At 43.5% G+C, this 25,063-nt stretch overlaps 1 protein-coding gene across 1 annotated transcript in view; it reads right to left on the bottom strand.

Moving 5' to 3' along the window:
• The window catches only part of LOC130403662 (protocadherin-9-like), a 134,965-nt gene that overhangs the window by 7,185 nt on the left and 102,717 nt on the right, over positions 1-25,063 (bottom strand). The window contains 2 exon segments of the mRNA XM_056608080.1: positions 389-672; positions 3,775-3,975. Of these exon segments, the coding sequence (XP_056464055.1) occupies positions 389-672; positions 3,775-3,975 (485 nt within the window).

Raw genomic sequence — 25,063 nt, 5'->3', positions numbered from 1 at the left:
GTCAAACATCAAGATATGTAACATGTGCTCCTGTCCCTCTTCGTTCTGTCATTATGCTGACCTCCTGTTCCCGCACACGTCAGCATCCTGCGAGCAGATCTGCACCTAGATCTACAGATCTAACCAGCCCTCCTGGTGTTCTAACCAGCCCTCCACCTCCCGGTGTTCTAACCAGCCCTCCACCTCCCGGTGTTCTAACCAGCCCTCCACCTCCCGGTGTTCTAACCAGCCCTCCACCTCCCGGTGTTATAACCAGCCCTCCACCTCCCGGTGTTCTAACCAGCCCTCCACCTCCCGGTGTTATAACCAGCCCTCCACCTCCCGGTGTTCTAACCAGCCCTCCACCTCCCGGTGTTCTAACCAGCCCTCCACCTCCCGGTGTTCTAACCAGCCCTCCACCTCTCGCTGTTCTAACCAGCCCTCCACCTCTCGCTGTTCTAACCAGCCCTCCACCTCTCGCTGTTCTAACCAGCCCTCCACCTCTCGCTGTTCTAACCAGCCCTCCACCTCCCGGTGTTCTAACCAGCCCTCCACCTCTCGCTGTTCTAACCAGCCCTCCACCTCTCGCTGTTCTAACCAGCCCTCCACCTCTCGCTGTTCTAACCAGCCCTCATGGTGATCAGCAGTAATCAGGGAGGACAGGGAGAGGTCTCCGCTGGGCAGAGTCATGTCCTGGGAACATGTTGATCACAAACACATGAGACAGACTTATTTATCTTCCCCATTCATGCCATTCTTCTCTGTCACACATTGGTGAGCATGTATGCTTGTGTGTGTGTGTGTGTGTGTGTGTGTGTGTGTGTGTGTGTGTGTGTGTGTGTGTGTGTGTGTGTGTGTGTGTGTGTGTGTGTGTGTGTGTGTGTGTGTGTGTGTGTGTGTGGTCCTGGGTTCGTTTGTTTGTGCATTTGTGTGTGTGTTTGCATGTGTGTTGTGTGCCTGTGGTGTAGGAGAGCTTATACAGCATAAGTGGAAGTCTTTCCCTTGTGATATTAATGAGTTTTTCTGCTCTATTCATCAGCTAAATGTGAGCTTTGTTCCCCAGGTTCTATTGCTCCTGTGTCGTATTTGATCCAGTACAACACACAGTAAATCCTACATCTGCCATAGAAGGCAACAGAATCCTTGAATTAACATTCAAAAGGCTCCATCTGTCATTGTTTTTAAGTGCTACATTTCGCTAACCTCCCTTCAACATCCTTTGCTTCGATTTGACATCCTATGGTGTATTCTCTGCTGCGTGTTCCAACAGGCTCACAATGTGTTTTCCTAATGGCGGCAAATCTCCTCTTTACTTTAGGAACGGCAACTTGTAATGGCTTTTATCTGTAACGCTTAGTTACAGTGAGGTTTCCTGGAAGATAGATTGTCTTGGACTTTCTTAGTAATGCGAAGCCACAATCACAGGGATGCCTATTAAAGACTACTTTAATACTTTAATGCCAGCGATGAAACATATTGAATGGAAAGGAAGACGCAATTTGTAACCGTGTTTATGTCTATTAACTCCTGTTTTCCTCTCTGTACTTACAGACACAACCGGCAAAGAAAAGTTTGTTGAAGAATCAAAACAGGTTGGCGAGAGATTTGTTTTACAGCTCCCAAGTCTGTCTAGCTCTACAGTTAAAGAACACTCCTGTGCGACCACAGCCCCCATATCTAGCAATTGCAATTTACTGTATCTCATAAGCTGTAATGAATCTATTCATCGGAGAGTATTCACAGATACAGCTTATCTCAATGATGTCCAAACAAAGATCTTACTGTATAGAACCAGACATGACAGGGCCTTTTGTTGAATGATCGTTAGACTGTGATTTGAGAATACTCTTTGAAGAAGTGTATAAGCTCACAGAAAGTCAGACAAGACGATCATCCTAAGTTTAGACATAACTCTGCTTTGATCTTCCAGTCACAAGAGCCCCAAAACAAACATGAATACATTTCATTTTTGTTTTTTTTCCCCAAGATGCAATATGCAAGATGGGATATCGTCAGAACGCAATGTAAGAATAATAACAGAAATAAATGTTACTTATATAACGGTATTGCTCTAACAGAGGGAAAAAAAGACTTATCTTTGTCCTCAAAAGCTAAGAAAAAAGAGAGAACGCACGTAGGATGATGCCAATGAAACCACCTCGCTCATAACTTTTGCTATATTCTTTTGAAAGTTAGTAACAGTTAAGGGGCAAAAAAAGTTGTTTTGATTAAATGTTGGCGTGTGAAAGTGGGGTCAAGTGCCAAGGAGGTTAGTGACAACGCAGAGAACGTTCTGTATTCTTAATTCACACCCTTCTTGCTAAGACATGTTTATCCACCTCTCATAAAGACTCTGGCTCAGTCCAAGATGACCTGAGCTACATATGTATGAAGATGACGATGGTTCCCATCTGTTTGTGACCCAAGGTTTATTCAAATACTGCCCTCAGAAAGATAGTATGGTTACTGCAGAGCAGCTGCTGAAAAACTATTTAATCGCAGAAAATAGAAAATTAGTCATCTGGGCTTTCAGTTGTTATTGCATGTAATTGTGTCTTCATAAAGTGAAAAAAAAAAAAAGATAATCAACTCACACATTTTTTTGTATCTGAGACAACAGAGTCAGTGGTATGTTCCCTGTACATCTTTCGTCTATCTTTTATGTTGAATGCTGATTCAAAATTCATAATCGTGAATCAGAATTTTAACAAAGCTGAAGAGTCATCCATCCATACACATTCTGCACATCTAAAACCTAACATTTTGTATGATATCTTTATGAAACTTCAGTAAAAACTTTATTGTGACACGTGTGCCATGCTAGCAGACTCCTTCGACCTCCCAGCTCATCCTGCACCACCACCGCCTCCTCCTTGCTTCACCTCTTAATGACAAAATGAGAAAAGTGGGGCGACGAGTGCATTCCCACCAGAAATGCTGGAGAGTTAACATCTTCAGCCGAGCACCAGGGCCCCCAACTGGGAAATCACGGCTAAATAAATCAAATGAGCTTCACAAATAGGTGAGGGGCCGAGGGGAGCCAGGTGCATCATGGGAGGGACCGGTGCGGCGTGCTGATTAACTGGGAGAGAGATGACCCGCTCACGTCTCCCCCTGGAACCTACTTGAGAGATCAACTGGCTCTACATTAAATGATATTCCCTGCGTTTTATTCCATGCGGCGGTTGTTTACCAGCGACCATCGCTTTCTCTTAAGTGGTGCGAGCATCGATGCCGCAGAGCACAACTTTTGGGTTTGTCGAAGAAGCTGCTCTCATCTACATCCTCCTGATGAAGCAAATACACAAACAGGAGCTTCTGTCATGTCTTATCGCTGTCAGGATCCCAACACGCACGCACATGCACACACCCACACACACACACAAGCGTACAACTAAGAAAAATAAGAGAAATAAAGGAAAAAGTTGGAAAGCTGGATTTTGAAAACAATGTGCATGGTGCTCCTCTGGTAGAGTGAGGCATTAACACTGCCATGGTTAGGGGTTTTGACTAACCCCATCTAACCCCCACCCACTGGAAGCATGACATTTCAATCCTGGGGTTAGGGGGTTTGATGCCCTGTTTAGCTCGAGTGGAGGAGCACGCCACTTACACGGCCGGGGTTAGGGATCTGAAACCCACTGGGGCCCGTGGAAAGCGTACATTGACTCTGGCTAAAGATAAAAGCTTCTGTATGATATAGTTAGGACAGGTTTCAGTGAAGAGAACAGCCATGGATTGACAGACAACAGAGAGGAAAAAGGAAACCATGTGTAGGATTAGCAAAAGCAGCACTTTACCAGAGTTGGGGTCAGAGTTGCCGTCGGCTTCGGTCCTCTTGTCGGGCGAGGCCTGGTCGTAGAGCTGGTCGTGAGCCTGCACCAGAGGGAGAGGATGTGTGAGGAGGGAACCAGAGGGCTCCTGCTCTCCCAGACCACTGTCACTGCAGCTCTCCTGGGAGCCATCGGGGAGGTGGAACGTGACTCGCCGCTGAGACTAGAACCAAGAGAGCACACAAGCCAGTGACCGACGTTAGCGCACTGCCCACTGACCCCTAAAAGCCACTATCCCATATGTTTACTGTGCCCATAAGTAAACTGTCCCCTAAAGCCCACTTTCCCCCAAAACCCACTGTCCAAATAAGTACACTGTCCCTTAAAACCCACTGTCCCCTAAAACAGTCTTCCCCTACAGCTCATTTTTCCCTTAAGCCCACTGTCCCCTAAAACCCATTGTACCCTAAAGCCCACTATCCCCTAAAACCCACTGTCCCCTAAAGCCCACAGTTCCCTAAAGCCCACTGTGCTCATACGTACTGTCCCCTGAAGCCCACCAACCCCTGAAACCCACTGTCTTCATAAGTACACTGTAGTCTTAAGCCTGTTGTCCCCTAAAACCTACTGTCCTCATATGTACACTAGCCCCTGAAGCAAACTGTCCCCTAAAGCCCACTGTCCCCTAAAACCCACTATCAAGTGTACTATCCCCTCAAGCCCCTCCCCCACTAAGTCCTCTGAAGGCTAATGTCCCCAAAAGGCCACTTTAAGAAGTAAGAAACGATAAGGAACATCGGGAGTAACAGGTAAGTCACTTTTGAGCCCAGAGTCTCTTAAAGTCCACTATTCCTTAAACCTCCCCTCATCAGCCTTCCCAAAGTTACGCCTGTTAGCTCATTCCGCGAGACGATGCATCCTATCATTTCGAAACCTGCATATAGAGTAGCGCCACGCGAGAGAACAGTTCTGGGCTTTAGCTGACATTTATAGGTTAAAATCCATCAGCGGTGGTACTTGAAATTAATTGCTGCTTGTCTGAGGAACTGATTGAGAATTGGGGCTTTATCTGTTTTTTATGAGTAAACCAAATTGACTGCTTTGTTCCATACCGTACGTTTTATATCGTATAATTTACTATAATGAACCAGATCGTCTTAAAGTTGGCCAACGCTGTCAAACATAGTAAATATTTCTTTTGGAGTTCAGCCAGGCAAACGAGTCCTTTTTACTACATGTTAACACCAGGAAGTAGCGAGAGCAGCTAACCTTTACGGGTTCTTTAACCTTTACATGGCACCAAACTCTGCGCCGGATGTTATTCTCTAAAATATCCTTGTGACTTTTGACTTCTTGGTCTAGACAATATCACTTTTTTTATTACACATTCAGAATTAGACAGAGGTGTTTTGTGGCAAGATAGACATTAGTGCTGGCTTCAGATCAGGGAGCATAATTATATTAGATCATAAAAGCGCTATTTTGGTTTCCAACAGGTTATTGATCGGAGGGAGAAACTTATACACACTGAGTACAGTCACGTTCCTCTATAGACATAAACTGCATCATAGCATTAACACACACAGGTGCACGGAGGGCGCACCCAAACCCAGAAACGCGCACACACACAGACACACACAAACACACATGCAGAAAAAATCGGAAAAAGACAAATGCAGATTGTATAATACTTTTTGAATCAATATTGCCCTGATGGTGGTCACGCAGTAATGAATCCCCCCAGATGGTGATGTCATGTGCTCAGGGTAGAGGTGAGGGATGGGTGGACTCTTGGGTTGCATGTTGCACATAGCATGTTGGGTGTAGATTGGAACGCATATTATCAAGCGTATAGCCTGCGGCGTGGACATAAGCAACATGCCAATGCACAAGGGGTATGTTCTGTCTCCCTCCCTCTCTCTCTTCTACATGTATGACCACATGCACACACCTAGCTACACACACACACACACACACACACACACACACACACACACACACACACACACACACACACACACACACACACACACACACACACACACACACACACACACACACACTTCCTCCCTCCATCTGTCTGTTTCAATTTCACAAGCATGAACAAAGACACACACACACACAGACACACACCCACTATGCACTTCACTTCTTTCTCTCACTCTTTGCATCTCTTGTTCTTTTTTTTTTTTCCACACAGCACTGGCTCACAGGCACACACACCACGCACACACACACACACACACACACACACACACACACACACACACACACACACACACACACACACACACACACACACACACACACACACACACACACACACACACACACACACACACACACACACACACACAACCCCCCCCCCCCGCGCCAGCCCCAGCCAGCAGTTCCTCAGCAGCCCCCTGATTGCGTTTCCAGCCCTAGATGAGGAGGGTCTTCTCCTGGCTCTCTAATGACATTTGGCCGTGTGTCCCTCTCTTAAGCCCTAGACAGCAGCAGTGTAACGGCTAACCTTTCCCCGGCTCCGAGCCCCGCACGGCGGCCACTGATGACAGACACACGCAGGCTTTACTGTAATTATGGGCAAAAGCAAAGGTCAGACGTTCTGCAGTCTCATGCAAATGACCTCATTATATATTTTAGAACCGGTCCGGAAGCATGCCACATTCTATTAAACAAGAGGGAAGGAGAGAGAGACGGAGAGAGAGGGAAGGAGAGAAGGACGGGGAAGGGAGAGAGGGAGGGAAAGTGAGGGAAAGAAGAGCGGGAGATGGAGAGAGAGAGGAGGTGATCGTCTGACAGAACAAGTGAACAGACTATCTTGGAGGATTGTAGTGGTGAGTTGAATCGTGAGGGCAGGCGGTGGAACACGTGTTGCTGGGATCTGGCCGGGGTCTCGCTGTGTTTCAATGAGACGTGGCATGAGTCGTCCTGGTTCTTACATCCCTTAGCAGCTGGGAACTCAAGCCTTGCATTGACTGAAACGCACAATTACTTTGAACTAGAAAGGCTCTCAGATCTGTCTGGGTCAGCGAAACCAATGACAGCTCAACCACGCACTACCTCTTATTGACATATTTTGTCATTATGTTTGGTGATTACATTTTTTTTGAATGTATTTTTCTTATCTCTTTTTAACCGGTACGTTCATACAGGATTCGCCGCCTGGGATTAATAAAGTCTTATTTTATCTTAATGAATGGGATCAGCTCAATAATGATACACACGGTCAGCAGCAGTTCCTCCAGGGAGAGATATTCAGCGGTTTGAAGCAGCTTTAAGACCTGGTTCTTCTTCCAGGAGAAATGTCAGTTGGGCTCCTGTGATAAAGGACACGTCACATCACAGACTGACAGTGTGTAGAAACCTTTGCTCAACAAAGTTAAGAGGCGTCACCTCCCGTCTGTCTGGCAGCGTTATTAATTAGACAAGATGGTATTAAATCGATTCGGTAACAGGAGCGGGTGGCAGAGAAAGAGCCGAGGGAAAATAGAAAATCTAGCTGACATTCAACTAAATGCAAAAGTAGAAATGTGTATGTGTGTGTTTGTCAGAATGTGGGTGCATTCGCCAGTGTGTATATGGCTGTCTGTGTGTTTGTGTCTGTTTGGGGACTTGGGCCTATATGTTTTTGTGTGTGCATGTATCTGTCCATGTCAATTTGTTTGATTCATGTGTGTGTGCGTGTGTGTGTGTGTGTGCATGCGTCTGTATGTTTGTGTGTGCTCATATACCAGTGTGTTTGTGTGTGTGCATACGTGTATGTGTGCATGTGTGTGTGTGTGTGTGTGTCTTTATGTGTGTGTGTGTGTTTATGTGTGTGTGTGTGTGTGTGTGTGTGTGTGTGTGCGTGTGTCTGTGTGTGTTGTTCAGTTTGGCATTAGCCTGCAGGCGGATGACCAGTGTTTAGCCCAGCTCACCATAGTAAACCACACATTACGAAGGCTAGCATGGCAGATAGCCACCATCATCACCTCTCTCTGCTCCAGTGCTGCCTGGCCAAGAAGTGGACCCAAACCCAAACATGCTGGAAATGTGCCTTGTAAATAGCAGCACATACACATTACAGGAAAGGAAAGGGTCTAGCAAGCAATCATTAGCAATCATTAGCAAGCACTTATTCTGTAAAGGTCTAGATAATTGAATGCCTTTTAACTATGTGCTGTATGTATGTGTGCGCGCGCGCGCGCGCGTGCGTGCGTGCGTGCGTGCGTGCGTGTGTGTGTGCGTGCGTGCGTGCGTGTGTGCATCTGTAATTGTATGTGTCTGTTTCTTAAATGCCATGAGAAAACTAATAACAATACATTTGTTGAAATGGCAATCAAGTGTTGAGTGTAGAATTTGGGGGAGAATTTAAACATAAACCACAGCCTCTCCCTATCCTCTCTCCCACTATTCTTCTCTCTCTCTATCCTCTCTCCCTCCCTCTCTCCAGAATGGTCTTACAACTCACACCACTTCCAGATTACAGGCTCCACTCCAACAGAGGTTGATTCAGATTGTGATGTTGCACAGTATGGGCAGTACGCACCATGCTGCTCTGGTTCCATTGCAAAACCCTTCTCTTGGGTTATGTTTCTTTGGTCGTCTTTGTCTCCATGTTGACGGGTGTGGAGACCAGACGCAGACGCACCACCAGACCCAACAAAAACCCAATAGGTTGCTATCTATAAATACGTGTTACACACCTTTTTTGCCTTCCCAATTTCTATAAAAACAACCACTGATTCACACCAACAAGCAACAAGACAGAAAATAATCTATGTGTGAATCACCAATCAACAAGGTGCAGATAAAGCGTATGCTACATTTTAAACTATAGATGATCGACCATTTTATATTAGTGAATAGTCTGGCTGGTTTGCTGTGTAGATATGATAATATATATCGATATATATATATGTATTATCATATCGACATGTATACAGGCATATATATATATACACCTTTATATAAGTGTTGCATGTTTGTGCAGCCCCCTCTGAGAGAAATAGATATTCTACATGCACTCCTGTCACAGCGCGACGTACTGCAGGGTGTCTAACACTCCGTCCAGCGCACCGACACTAGACGAGAGTCACACTGGAAGCCCACCTGCTGGAGCATTCCACACACACATGAACACACACACATACAGACACACACACACACGCACACACATACATAAACAGATACACACTCACACTAACACACAAACACACACACACACACACACACACACACACACACACACACACACACACACACGCATGCACAGACACATAACCACCGACACAAAAACACGCACAAATATGCACAGACACACACACACATGCCACGTGCCTAGAGTGTAATCCATCGCTCCCCTAACCACGATGCTGGAGCATGCGTGGTCTGACACCTGGTGTGAGAAGATCTCCTCAGAGTCTCCACTCTACGCCTGAGCAGCAACCGCGTCAACCAGCTAAACACACCCTGCTCTCTCTATAGCTCTACATCTACCTCGCACTATTTATCTCTCTAGCTCTCCATATACCTCTCTCTTTCGCTCTCTGTCTCTCTCCCTCTTTCTCTCTCTATAGCTCTGTATCTACCTCTCTGGCTCTCTCTGTCTCTCTCTCTGTCTCTCTCTGTCTCTCTGTCTCTCTGTCTCTCTGTCTCTCTCTCTCTCTCTGTCTATATATATATAGTGCTCTCCATCTACCTCTGTCTATCTACATTGCTCTATAGCTCACCATCTACCTCTCTCTATCAACCGCTCTATAGCTCTCCATTTACCCCTCTCTATCTGCATCTCTCAATAGCTCTCCATCTACCACTCTCTATCTACATCTCTATAGCCCTCCATCAACCTCTCTCTGTCTACCTCTCTATAGTTCTCCATCTCCCTCGCTCTATCTACCTCTCTCTATAGCTCTCCATCTACCTCACTCTTTCTACCTCTCTCTATGCTCTTATTTTCCTATTCTATCTTTCTGTCACTTTCCATCCTTGTCGATCATTCACTATATTTTCTGTCTTTAAATTAGTGTCTCCCTTACATTCTCTTTGGCATTATAATCGCTCTATCTCTTTCTCTCTGACATTATGACTCTACCTAGCTCTGCCCTCTCCTTAGAAGCCATAGATGCTCTGCCATCTACTGGTAAACAGGGAACGTGCAGCTGTGGAGAATAATCTGCCCTATAAGTAACAACACAGACTCCTCTACATATGCTCTCAGCTCATTGGATCCTGCATTTCTCGACGTGGTTACTGTGTTTACACAAGAGTGAGTCACTCTTCAGCAGGCATACTATGTTTGATCAGATATTGGTTCATTTGGTGCTGCAAAATTAAGAACTACATGAACACATTTTGCAATACCAGGATAGAAGAAACTAAGACTGAATGAAAGCAAACATGTACCTGGTTGTTTCTTGGTAAAAAAAAAATCCCCTTGACAAAACATTATTTCGGGAGGAATACAGACAAGTTCAATGTGACAGAATATGATAAAAAAAAAGAACTCTATTGATCCCAGAAGGAAAATCTGGGTGCCACATCACCAAGCACAGGACAGTAGAACGGTAAATAGTAGTAGAGATAAAAGTTGAAAACAATAAAGTTACAAAAAATGGACTGAAATATGCCTGGATACACGATACCAACTGTCAGCTCTGCCTTAATACACTCAAGATTCAACTTCATGGTTGTTTTTCCATAACATGTCTTCTCTCCTCTGCCTTCGTATTTTGGCGCTGCACTGCACAGTACCTTCCAGGGCGGTGGCACCTTTTAACGTGTGATATCCTGTCAACCTCGGGGGAAACATCAGCCCCTGTGGGTGACGCCTCGTCAGAACACCCGCTTCTCAAACAGACAGTACTGCAATATTTTATAGTAGATCTTTAGACAGTACTACAGTATTGTAGTCTTATGCTGCAGTGTTATAGTCCAGTGCTACAGTATTATAGTCTACTACTATAGTCCTGTGGTTTAGTACTACAGTATTATAGTCTAGTACCTCAGAAATTACTACATTATAGTCAAGTCACTACAGACGGTTCTATAGTATTACAGTTGTACATAGTTTTACAACAGTGTTTTACAGTTGGTGATAATATTCATATAAGTAATGAGTCTACTTCTGAGTGTAATATCTTATATAATACATAATAGTAGCATATACAACAGAGCATAATAAAAAATACTTTGGGGAGTAGACACTACTGTATTTGTGGTATAACTCAGACTGCTCATCTCTAGTCTGGTTGTAATCAATAAATCACAGTTGTTAACAAAATCTGCATTCTGCCACAACACACAGGCACACACATACAGGTATTCCCATAGGCAGGATATAAGATAATCACACACAAGCAGGAAAAAAAGAAGCAAACACACACACACACACACACACACACACACACACACACACACACACTCGCACACACACACACATTCATAAAGGCACAGACACACACACACACGCACGCACGAACACACACACACACACACACAAACACATACACAAGCAGGAGATGAAAACACACAATAGCATAATATACATGCAGATCTGCACCAAGAATGTTTTCCAGCTATTCCAGTAGCGATTCGTAAAAGGCTCTACGTGTTGCTCTTGGTCATGCTACATTGGGAGAGACTGCCACCTGCTCACACAACATATTTACTCTTAAAACAGCAGGTACAGATGTTTTGTGTTGCGTGTTCACCACCTCCATACACGCTCCGTTTATCCTGAGAAAATATTCATTGCCACCCCAACCATCCCGGCACGTTCTCACTTTAAATAACACATGCGGCCTCTGCTCGACAAATCACATTGTCTAACATTTTTCCATTGTACTATTATTATACCTCTTTAGCACTCCAAATTTACATTCTTCTATTCCTTTTCAACACAGTCCGCGTTCCAAATTCACTTTATTACTAAACCTCTTTAAGCAAGTCTTTACTCCAAATTTACACAAATCTAAACCTCTTTAAAACAGTCTGTATTCCAAGCGTACCTATATATTATACCTCTTTAACACAGTGTGTTCTCCAAACTAACACTATTCAGATCGCTGTAGTCAGAACGCGTAAACTCATTAATCACATTCAATTTTCATCATATCAGTATTACATTTGAATGGAGACAATTTAATTTATATCCAAAGGAAATTTCTATGACGCTTTACTGAACCACATAAGTAATTTATGTACAGTACATGGTAAGCATTTTTCTACAGATGAATAATAGAATAACTCTTTTTTATTTACTGGTTTTAACCATTCTGTCTTGCCTGGTAATTCCATTAACATTTATCCAAAGAGACTTATGCGATCAATCAAAGCATAAAATCTGAATTGGAGTAACTAAAAATTCAAAGTGCTGCCCGACCTAGTTTCTAAAAAAAAACATATCTGGACAGAGTGCAGAGGCGCAAGGAATCAGAGGACAACATCTGGACAGAATGCATATAGCTCTAGGAATCACAAAGATGAGGTAGATGCTGTGATGTGAAGATGAGCTGACACAGACGATTGCTTGTTTAGCAGAGCAAGGCAAACAGTGCCAGGGTAAGTGGATTGATGCCTTCTGGGGCCACCCACACATGTTGAGATTTAAATATTTGTGTACATTTTTCGGAAGATCTAAAGATATGTTTTGATGATAATTTCTGAACAATCTTTAACTGATTTGCCAATATTAAATTAGACAGGTATATTGAGATGATAGAAATGTAACTCGTATAACGTTTAGGAGATATATATAACGCCTGTCAAGTTGAGCTAAACCGTGTTAATAGCATTGCTTTTGCTTCTTGTTAGATATGATTCATTCCCCAAAAAGACATTTTGGATATATTTAAGAGCCTGCATGAATGAAAAAAAGGTTGCAGGGACAAGGGTATCTGAGTTGTGTAATTTGAGTACTATTTGCTCAAATTTACTATTTGCTTGGATCCTTCTTTCTTCTGCTTTTGGATTGCGGGTAGAATGTCTGGTTTGGTTTCGAGTACATTTATTTTTAGGCTTGTAATGGCCATCTGGGAGTTCTATCCCTATACAGAATGGCTATTGCACAGCAATCCACATTTAATTCAAATTGATAAATGGATTAATTCACAATGAAAAAATAATCGGACTGGCTCGAAGGCCACAACATCACTTCTTCAATGAAGGCCATCAAGTAAGTATACACAGCCATCTCTCAGTTTGTGTTTGAGTGTGTGGATGTGTGTGTGTTTATGTGTGTAGGTGTGCGTGTGTGTGCGCGTGCGTGTGCGTGTGCGTGTGTGCGTGTGTGTGTGTGTGTGTGTGTTTGTGTGTGTGTGTGTGTGTGTGTCTGTGTGTGTGTGTGTTTATGATACTGCCCAACATGTCAATGCTGAAGCCATGGCTCTCCTGCACACATGGCTGAAACATTATGTATACTATACTCCTCACATGCCGCATTACAAATGGCGTACTGCATGCTGATTGGCTAGCCAGGTAAACACTCTTTTACATCAATAACAAGGGCCCCCGCCCAAAACCACCGAAACACACACAGTTATACGACTAAATAACATGAAAAATGCTCAAATATGTGCTGGATGTCTTCAGACTATTCCATATTGATGCAAGGCTGAAATAGAGTCGCAATTGACTGAATGTTCGCGTAGCTTACGTTCCTATTAGCTTTGATGGAATGTATTTGTCATCCTATTACAGCGGATACTTGGCGAGGCATGCGCTTGTTTAGCAGATCTTTGTTTATCCTGTTGAAATAATGTGTGTTTACTCATGATGATTACCCAGCTTACAGGTATCAGATGTAAATGGACGCGGCAGTGACACTTGTTTGACTTTCCCAACTGGTATAGCAACATTTTCCTATACCTTTACTATTTATATAAAAAATAATTCACATAGAGTTCACATTTTGTTCTGAGATTATAATTCGGAACGATGAGAAAAAAGTGTATTATTATACCACAGCATTGTTAAAATGCTGTTAAAATATTGATTCCGCAATAACGTTCCAACGCCTCCTCTCTTTACCTCCTCTCCTCATTTCTCCTCTGTTCACCTCACTTCCTTCCCCGCTCTCCTTACCTCTCCTCCTCCTTCTCCCTCTCTTCATATCTCCTTTACCCTCCTAACCCCTCCTCTCCTCACCTCTACTTTAGTCACCTCACCCCGTAACCTCCACTCCTTTACTCCTCTCTCTCCTCGCCCCTCTCTTCTCATCGCAGTATATATATAAAATATATAAAACAGCAGCTTCTAATTCACTCACTACAAATACAAACTCAGCTTATCTCATTACTAATTTCTTCTACTACGAAACAGCCCATAGCTTGATTCATAGTCTTTTATTTATTGCTTCAACCACCCTTGTTTGTTGTGACATTATAATAAAATATCGGCAATCCAAAGGTGACCTTGCCTCTAAAGCTATTCTGTGTTTCTTTTCTGTTTCACATGAAACAAATGAGTAAGTAAAGCTTGAGATGTAGCCTCGAGTAGTAAATAATTAGTTTTGAGCGTATTTGGATTCAAAGCGTTTGCTAATGTTTGATTTGTAAGACACAATTAGATTAGCAGTTCCTCCCTCCCATCGACCGCTTCCCTGTGTAATGAATGTCTTCAGTGTTCCTAAAAGACGTTTTAAGAGACCCATCCCCATCATGATCCTGAGAGGACATGTGGCACTCCCAAATGGGATTCAACTTCACTATTTAGCAAACACATATACATAACGGAATCTTCTTTCTAACTGACTAATTAATCAACAATTAATTAACAATTAATGAACCAAGCAATCATTGAATATTGTGTCCGGCTATGTTATATTCTGGGTATTATAGCCTAGTTGAACACAAACAGAGTCATTGCAAGAATGGGGATAGGTTTGGTTTAATACCGTTTTCAGTGAAAAAGTAGTTAATGTTCCAGACAATTGTTTGCCTGTGAATGGTTGCACCGCATAATGTACGGTTAGATAATATTAGATTTCCACATTTAGTTTGGAAAATTTCACCCTATGAATATAGATGAGTGATGAATAAAGAACCAGAGCAAACCAGATGGCGGTTCTTCACAAACATTTATACACGTAGAACATTTACATACAAGTAGTGGTGGGGAAAAATTTGGTACGGTCCTAGACCAACACCAATACTTGTCAATGTCGAGCACCAATACTTGGTACGGTCGAAAACCACAACTTGTTATTGCCCAGCAGAAATCCTTTGTACGGTAGAACACCAACACTTGGTACTGTCGAGGAACATCACTCGGTACAGTCATACACCAAGACTTAGTACTGTCGAGCAACATCAGTTGTTACGGTCGAACACCAACACTTGGTACTGTCCAGCAACAACACTTGGTACGGTCAAACACTTGGTGAATGCTTTTCCTAACATTTGAAAGTGTTTCCAGTCTCTCAGCGGGAACAGAAGAAGGAATAGGATGGTAGAAGATGCAGGACGGGATAATAGGATATGAAAGAATAACTTCATGATGTCACTGACTATAAGAGCGAGAGAAGCAGCTCAAAAGGTTTACGGAGAGAACAAAGGGAGGGCAACATGTGAACATGCAGACATTATCTTGCGACAACAAGCCTGTTTCCCCACCGCAGCATGCGGCTACGCAGCCATGCAGTAAACTGTGGAACCATCCGTGCTCGCTTCACTCACATTCACGTGCAGCTCCGCTACCAAACAAACAGAGAAGCCTCTGCCTCCTCCTCTTTCTTATTTTCCAGCCCATTAGGCTAAACAGAAGAAAAAATATGTTGCCAAGATTATTGACCATAAAATTAATTATTTAGGCCGGGGATTAATTGTATTTCCGCCCCTGCCTCGTCTTTAAGATGAAGAAAGGCAAACCAAGAGAATCATGATTTTAGGAATATGATGCAACAATAACGATACATATATGTTTTTTTTTATTTATTAACAGGCACACACACACACACACACACACACACACAAATAAAAAAAATAATAATAACAATCTTAATTGAGCTAAACCGCAAAATATGCAGTAAACTGCAAAAATATACTCACAAACACAGTTCTATTTTTTAGAGAAGTACTAGAAATACCAATACAATGACTAGACGCTATGCCGACATATGAGAGAGATCTTATAAGTGAGTACTGATACATACTAACATACTGCATGTTTTTATATGCATACTTAAAATACAGAAACCCTTAAATAGATAATGAGCATTAGAAATGTAGGTCAGATTCTGCTAATGCTTTCAGTCCTTAGTCACCCTTACAGTCGGTATTTAAAACCAATATGAAGTATAATTTACGATTCATGATACTATTGATGCATATATAACACAATGTTTGCTGTTGGAGTATCTCCTGGAGCAACACCATATATAATCTGTTGGTATTTTATTCCAAAAAAAAAAAAAAAAGAAAGAGAGCAAGAGAGAGAGAGAGAAAGAGAGAGAGAGAGAGAGAGAGAGAGAGAGAGAGAGAGAGAGAGAGAGAGAGAGAGAGAGAGAGAGAGAGAGAGAGAGAGAGAGAGAGAGAGAGAGAGAGAGAGAGTGACAAACAGAGGGAGAAATTGAGTGATGGAGCAAGATAGAGAACGATAGACAGAAACAGAGATAGAGAGAGAGAGTCACACAGAAAGAGAGAGACATAAGGGGATATAGGATCAACATAAGCTCCAACACAAACTCAGCTGTTTCTGTCAACCCCCCCCCCCCCCCCCCACCATCCCCAAACCCCTCCTCCTCAAACACATAAAAACTACTACAACGCGACACTCAGTCAGTCTGTCTGTTGTCGGCTCCGCACCAGATTTGGCCGATTTGCATACGCTCACAACCTGCCAAATAACCGTCCAATTGGGAAATCGCGGTGCCATCAAATAAAGGCTGGATGTATATTGGTTTTTCCTCCTTAGGATCCCTGGTTGCCAATTTATGGTTGGAAAGGCACTAGTGGCGTGACAAAGACGGGAATCAAACGCAACGCCGTCTCAGAAAACACTGAGGACAACAGTACGGCAACAATCCCTCGGAGATCGCAGCCATATTCACAACAAACAAACAAACTCAACGAAAGAAAGAAAGTTGAGGAAGCAGTTTTTTATGACCATAGCAGCGTCAGGAAGCTTGTGTCCTGTCTGCTGAATGTCAGCCTCCATCTCTGCATTCCACTGGATTATTAGAAATTGCAGGCGCTTCGTCTGTGATTCAACCGGTCAATAAGCGCGAGCGTGGTTTTACATACGTTAAGCTCTGGACTCCATCTCTGTAAGCTACTGGAGGTGCGTAAGAAACACACCTTCAGGTGAGAACCCGACAGGGCAGCCGGTGTCACAACCAATCAAAGGAAGCGCTCGATATGCATTTCCTTCTCCAAGCAGAGGTGAGATGAAGGGCAGGCTGAGACACAAAACAACAGAAAGTTGTTGCGTAATGCGCTGCAACAAGTCACGTGATAACATGCAGCAACCCGCCGCAGGTCTGCCGGCGCAAAAGCAAAAACAACTTAATGGATTAATTGGGAGCCGGCGGAGATAATTAGACCTTTGAGGGGATATGATCCCACCCCTCGTCAACTGTTGCCTCAGAAGCGGAGATACGGAGTGCTCCTGCTGTGTAATGGAGATAATTAGCGGGAGACTGTTGTGTCACTGTCCAAAGATTAGCCAGTGGGAGAGGCTAAACACGACTCATTAACGCACGGCTACAACCTGAGACCTGCTCGAGACAACACTCGTGCTGCATCTACCTTGTTGGTGTCTTAAGAGGAATCCAATCATGCGATAGAGCTTTGCTTTATTTTGTTTTTTTCATTTAAGTGCCACGCGAGTCTGAAATTAATTTCCCGTTCTCCATCCCCACGAAGCAGATACCAGGTCTTAGACTAAAGCTTCCTCTCGCTTTACTGCTACTTTCTCTTTCAAAACCAAAACCTGGCCCTGTTGCCCGTGGGGATAAACCCGACGGCATGGTGGATGACTGATATGTGAGACTGACGCAGGCCAGTGGAGGGCTTGTTTACTGGCCACCTATTGGCTCGCCAGGTGTCCTTCAGGCTTGTTTACTGGCCTCCCATTGGCTGGCCAGGTGTCCTTCAGCAAGGCAGACAGACAGTGAGCAGGAGGCCAAATTGATTGGTGTTCTCTTTCCCACCAAGAGGACCTGAACTCAATTTGCTTGTGATGGCTTCAATTTCCTGTCTGGCCAAAATTCTGCCTTCTCTCTACCTCTCTCTTGCTAGTCTCTCTCTCTCTCTCTCTCTCTCTCTCTCTCTCTCTCTCTCTCTCTCTCTCTCTCTCTCTCTCTCTCTCTCTCTCTCTCTCTCTCTCTCTCTCTCTCTCTCTCTCTCTCTCTCTCTCTCTCTCTCTCTCTCTCTCTCTCTCTCTCTCTCTCTCTCTCTCTCTCTCTCTCTCTCTCATCACGTGTGCAGTAATAACCGTCTCTCCCTGCACTCATGTGGACAAATTCACCCAGGGCTACAGCAGAAACCATGCTTTTAAGTCTGGCTTTGACCTTAGGTCCTTTTTGTAGTTCCTGGAAAAGCACCATTTGCTGTTTTCCACCCGCCGACACCCGGGCCAGAGTGCAGCAAGAAGCTTTTCTTTGAGGAGTGGGATCCGTCTTGAGTGTTCATCTCCCTTCTGGATGACAGAAGGTCATCACATCTGGTATCCAGACCACCGCTGTTCCAAAACGACTTCCTGCGAATACCAGTAAAACCACCAACACCTTAAGGGCTCCAAACTCCATTCCTGTTCATGTTTTTCTATGATTATTATTATATCTGTTCACAGCAATCAGGAAAGAAATACTGAACCTCGACTCATTTCAAAGTTGAACTTTGCAAAGCGCTGGTTTCACCAACCCCTGGAAAACGGCATAACTCGTCAACTCTTTCAGCATGGACACTCTGTCCAGGGGGCAAACACATTCAACGTTCACATACCGGCGGACCGGTCAACTGCTGATTAGGAAAGCATGGGGATCTAAAGCCAGAGTCAAGCGCAGCACTGTTTGAAGTGATTAACTTATGCGCTCCCTCTTGCTGTTGTTGCTGTTAGATAAACATACCCCACCACTCTCACCTCTCTCTGTTAGATAAACATTCCACACACTCAGCATTTGGCAGCTTACGTCAAGATGAGAGATTTTACACGGCATTATCAGGGACGGCCAGGTTGTAGAGAGGGGGTATTAGCTGGCCCTCGCTGAATGTGCTACTAAGGCAAAGATGTGCCTCAGATTGGTGAGGCAGTGGAAGAGATGGTTGAGATTCTCAGCACTTTTGGATGATCTAGATGGCAGAGGGGATATTAGGAGCGGTCGAGGTGCGAGGTCGGCAAGCCATATCATTAAGCCGTACATTAAGAGGTCATAAAAGGTTTTAGCACCCGGTGTGGACTTAACACGCTATTACGAGTTGTGCCAGAGGCCCGCCCCCTCATGACATCTCATGTAGCAATGTCCTATCAGGAAAAGCCATTTTTTCAATATGTCATTCTCAGGTCTAGTAATCAACCAAAACCAAGCTTTATATTATGTCCCAATCACCATTCACAAGTACATTTGATTCTCTCCTTCATTCTGTATACTCTGTTCTACTGTCATATTCTTATCTTCTTTTTTCAGTTCTCCTCCACTCTCCTCTATTGGGTTGTTGTTGTCCTGGTAGAGTTTAGTTCCTCAAGGTTGCTTTAGAGTGAGCTCTCCTTTCTCTACTCACAAAAGCACCACATCTCCCCTTTCTCTACTTCATCTCTCCATCCTCTACCTGGAGAAGGAAACAACCCCATCTCTTACATCCTCTACCTAGAGGAGGAAATGACCTCCTCTCTCCATCCTCTACCTCTACCTCTAGTAAAACTATCTAATGTTTGACATATTTTACCCACCGTCCCCCGGCGGCGTCGGAGCCATATGCCACGGAGGCAATACACCCACATTAAGTCTCTCAGCACACAATCAGCCAGACCCCGGGCTTTGTTATTCCCTTCTTCTCTCATCTGGGTACGCGGGCGATTTATTGCTTCATGGAGACTCATTTCTCACAGCTGTTTCTCATGTTGTGATGTTTCCTCGGCTTTTATTTGATTTTTGCTTTATTTCCGGGGCCGAGACGGGTGAAACAGGGGGGGCTTTATTGTGCATAAACAGATTGCCTGCAACGTATCGTCGTAGCAGCGATCCGTGCATGATTCCTTCTTCGGTATCTCAGTAAAGCAGCAAATGGAGGCCATTAGCGTGGATGTAGAACCTGCGAGCCGCAGCATCTCTCACCGCATGGCAACGGTGATTCATCACGGTGCGCAGGTGTAATTAAAGCACACACAAATGTGTTATCTATTTGATCGAACAAAATACATATCTTCTGAGCTGACCATCTATGAACCACACAAACACCCCAACGCGAGACCAAGGTCCCCCTCATCAGACGACCAATGATGCTCACCTTGAGGGAGGAACTATGCATACAATGCAGTATTCAAGTCAATAAGTGTTTCTTCGTGGTCCATGCTAGGCTGTCTCATCCTCAGCGTTGCATAGAGTTCACATTTATACATTAAAGTCAGCTGAGGTCTCAAGTTCCTGCAGAAAACCACAGAAGGTGCAGACCATCCCCTATTTGTTAGAGGACTGGAGAGGAGAGGAGAGGAGAGGAGAGGAGAGGAGAGGAGAGGAGAGGGAGGAGACTAAAGGAGAGGGGACAGGAGAGGAGATGGGAGAGAGGGGACATGAGAGGAGAGGAGAGGAGAGGAGAGGGGAGAGAAGAGGTGAGAACCGTAGAGGAGCCAAGAGGGGGTGAGAATAGAGGGAGGAGATGGGAGGGAGGGAACAGGAGAGGAGAGAAGGGAAGAGGAAGGAAAGGAAAGGAAAGGAGAGGAGAGGAGAGGAGAGGAAAGGAGAGGGGATAGGAGAGGAGAGGGAAGCGAGGAAGGGAGAGAGGAGAGGAGAGGAGAGGAGAGGAGAGGAGTGGAGAGGAGAGGAGAGGAGTGGAAAGGAGAGGAGTGGAGGGGGAGGTGAAAGAACAGAAACCCTGCCAAGCACTGCAGGGGGGAGGCAGGTGGCAGGGATTTGGGAGGGATGGGGGGGAGTGACATGTCCCTACACCAGCAGCCATAAAAACCGCCAGATTAAAGCAGAGGAAAACTTCACGCTATGTCACAGGAATGACATGTTATGACACTAGATGGCACGTGGGCGACTTCACTTCCAGGTGTTTAAGGTTTGAGGTGTCGGAGGTTGGTCTCTACGTGTCTATTTAGAGGCTGACCTCTCGACCTTCAGGAAGAGTGTTGATGGAAAGGGAAGATTGGAGAGTAGACGTGGGATGGGCATGAGTGTGATGTCGACTGACGCCGACAGACTGTTACCAGGTGGGTGCTCCATCCGGAAGGGAGAGTACGATCCTATAGCGCTACTATACTACTACTACATAGATAGGAAGACAAACAAACAAAAATAAAATTACAAAAACATCAAGAAACATTGAAAGGATATCTGAAGGGTTACCTGGCCAAGAAGGAAGCACACCTCAGATAAAATAGGTGAAACTGTAATAAGCAGCAGCACACATAGCATTTGACGATAGATGTGCAAAACGCAGCCAATCGTGTTCTGTTCCAAGTCTTTCAGGTGGCCTTTGAAATAAGGAAGGGAGTCAGTTTTAAGTATTTTTGCAGCTGATTCCTGGGGCTGCATAAGAAAAGGCTTTCTCACCCATCTCAGTCCTAAAGCGTGAAACAGGCAGAGATGGATCACATCTTGGGAGTGCAGACCATAATGACCTTGGCATTCTGATAGATTGATAGACGGAAAGACACAAAGATAGATAGATGAGCAAAAACCAAAAGGAGCACAAAACATTTCAACAAACAAGCTGATCAAAGATCAGAGGAGAACAGTCTCCCTTGATGTTTGTATCATCTTATATGTTTCAAAGATTCTAAATACATAATAATTACTACCAAAATCACATCCTTTCAAGAGCCCTTTCTTCTCGATAAGTTATGTAAGGAGTTTATTTTTAACGTTTCATCTTCATATGTTATCTAAGTTGTTTTGAATCAATATTCGTTCATAATAAGTTATCAAATATGTTTCAGTTTAATGTTTGTTCTTTAAAAGTTATCAAATATATTTATATTTAAGGCTTTGCCTTTATCTAAGATGTTGTTTCTAATTGATCTAAGATCTTTCGATGTAATGTTATTATTTCTAAGTGATCTAAGATATTTATATTTAACATTTCTAATAGTGATCTAAGATGTTTCCATTTACTGTTTGTTCTTTATAAATGATCTAAGATGTTTATATTTAATATTTGGTTTCTTTAAGGGATCTTAGATATATATATACATAAAGATTAATAACAAAGATTAAATATATATATATATATATATATATATATATATATATATATATATTTAATCTTTGTTCTTTATAAGTGATGTAAGATGCTTCAAATCTACGTTGTTCTTTCTAAGTGATGTAAGATGTTTACATTTAATGTTTGTTCTTTAGAAGTGATCTAAGATTTTTTTAATAATGTTGTTCTTTCTAGAGCCTTTTTCTATGTGACCCCCCTATAACTTCTGTGCTAAAGGATGTGTAAACCATTCCCTCGGATTTCTAAACCGATCGCACCGTTTACCCAATCAGTGTGCACGGATGTGGTTTGTTCTACGCAGCAGGGATGCCCATGAGAATTATGACGGCTGGGCCTACACTGGCTTCATACCAGAGTATGAGATATATTCAAGATGAGGCAAACGTAGTGTTGAAGTCAGAGATTAGTTTATTTTTAAAAAACATTCAAATATGATAATCATGTGAAAGGATAAACCCTATATTCACTCATTCATACTGTATAGATGCTGGTCTTAATCAGATTGGAGTTTGCCGTTACAATGCTCTTGGGGAATCCCTTCTGCGTAGAACAAACCATGCTCACAGATTTACACATCAAGGTATTATTATTATTATATTTTTTCTACCATGTGACCCCAGTGGGCTCCCTATTTTTCATACATGCTGTCTTACCCTGCAATATTTCTGAAGATTTCAAACATGCTGTCTTACTCGGCAATGTTCCTAAACATTTCCTCCATGGAGTCATGTGTGAAGGGGAACAGGGATATTCCCGGTAATCTGTACTGGCAATGTGCCTGCTGAAGACGAAGTAACATTCCCGGATCACTGCCAGTACGGCTGTGGTGCGAAAAAAAAGCTGTCACATTGGTGGTAGAGGCGCGAAAATTGTTAAATCGTCCTGATGTAAGGCTCTTTCACGTAGAGCAGGCAAACCAATCACAAAGCTCCACTGAGGATGTATATGGAATCGGGGAGTGCTTGAGTGTTTATCTTAACACAACAATGGTTTTCGGGGGGATCTGATGGTAATACCAATACAGCTTCTTAAGTTTTCAAACAAGCTCCTTCTTTCTGGACTGGCTCCGAGGTTAGGGAGCTCCTCTCAGTCAGCAAGGCTTACGGCAGCTGGGATCCATTAGTGAAGAGTGAGCGAACCAATCTCAAGACTCAACTGAAGACGTACATGAAAGCCTCGCTTGTTTATCTTAATGAGCCAATGCTCGTGCCTCGGCTTATTTGATAGTTATATTAATACAGCTACTTTTGTTTGCAAACAAGCTCCTTTTTTAAATTATTTCTGGTAATGGGACTGGTTCCGAAATAAGGGAGCTCCCCTTAGTGTTGCGTTACCACCCTCTGCTGGACTGTCCCTTGGCCCATATTCAGGCATTGCTTTGCCATGTGTGAACAGGCGCAAGACAGAAATGTTCCTCAAAGTAGCTGTATGAGTGAATTGGGTAAATCTCTAGCGGTGCCTGCAATGTTATCCCAGTACTTGGAAAGGTGCTTAAATGATCTAAGATGCTACTATTGAATGTTTTTTCTCTATGAAGGGGAACATGTTTCTATTTAATGTCTCTGCTCTATAATTGATCTAAGATTTGTCTATTTAATGATTCGGCTCTATAAGTGATCAAAGATGTTTCTATTTAAGGTTTGCTCTATAAGTGGTCTAAGATGCTTATATTCTTCTAAATAATCTTAGATGCTATATTTAATATTTGTGCTATAAGTGAGCTAAGATGTTTCACGCCTCATCCTGTCACTGGATGAAGTGTTACACAACAGGCTCACAGTTTGATATTTCCCATTGTGAAATAAAAGAAAATAATCATTGATTTTCTCTCTGGGAGCAGCCGAGATGCGGCCAGTAAAATTGCATTTCTAAAACAAGATAGATTGCACCGCGGTGGATGCGGTGCCAGGCAGATAAATCAATTAAAATGACCTCTACACACACAGTAGTTATCAGAACACCAGGGAGACTCAGCTCTCTGCACCCCAGCTTCCACCTCTCCTCCCTGGGTAGGAAGACAAGACCAACATGCTGAAGCCTGAGATCCTACCCATCTAGCTATGGTGTCTATCGATCTTCATCCATCCATCCATCTATGGTATCTCTCTAGCTATCTATCATAAATCAATATCTGTCTTACTCTATCTATGCATCCATCCATCGATCTATCTATCTGTCTGTCTATATATCTTCTATCAAGCCATCTATCTTATTATATAGACGTTTCTCTTTCTATGTATCCATCCTGCTATCAGTCCCTCCATCCAGCATCCATCCAACAACAAAATACACAAGCGAGGAACTAAACAGGGTGTGTGTGTGTGTGTGTGTGTGTGTGTGTGTGTGTGTGTGTGTGTGTGTGTGTGTGTGTGTGTGTGTGTGTGTGTGTGTGTGTGTGTGTGTGTGTGTGTGTGTGTGTGTGTGTGTGTGTGCGCTTGTGTGTGTGTGCATGTGTGTGTGTTTGATAAACTGTGGGTCACAGAGGAATACTTTCTTCATGAGGTGGTACAACTGCAAGGTTGTCCGGACTCCGTGACCAACTAACAGACACACCAAACACAGCCCCCAAACACAGACTCACCAAGCAACCAGACACATACAAACACACCCAACAGCAAACATACCCACTGCACACACAAAACGAACCACCAAACACACAGCCAACACACAACAAACACACCCCATACTCGACACAAACACACACACACAAAGCACAATAAACACACTCAACACACCAACAAACACGCAAACATACACCAAATATTCCCACCAAACAAACACATACACCCACACACACACACACACCAAACACACTGACATTTCCTCAGCTCAGCAGTTGGTGAAAACAAAACTAAAGCAGATCCAAGGTGAATTTGACACAAACTCATGTGTGTGCTTGCTTGTTTTTAGCCCTACTGAGTAGCCCTACTGAGGATGTGTTCT

The sequence above is a fragment of the Gadus chalcogrammus genome, chromosome 14 (genome assembly GCF_026213295.1).
Source record: "Gadus chalcogrammus isolate NIFS_2021 chromosome 14, NIFS_Gcha_1.0, whole genome shotgun sequence".
NCBI lineage: Eukaryota > Metazoa > Chordata > Actinopteri > Gadiformes > Gadidae > Gadus > Gadus chalcogrammus.
Note: the sequence above shows the minus strand (reverse complement) of the source record. Positions and strands in the feature narration are given on the sequence as shown.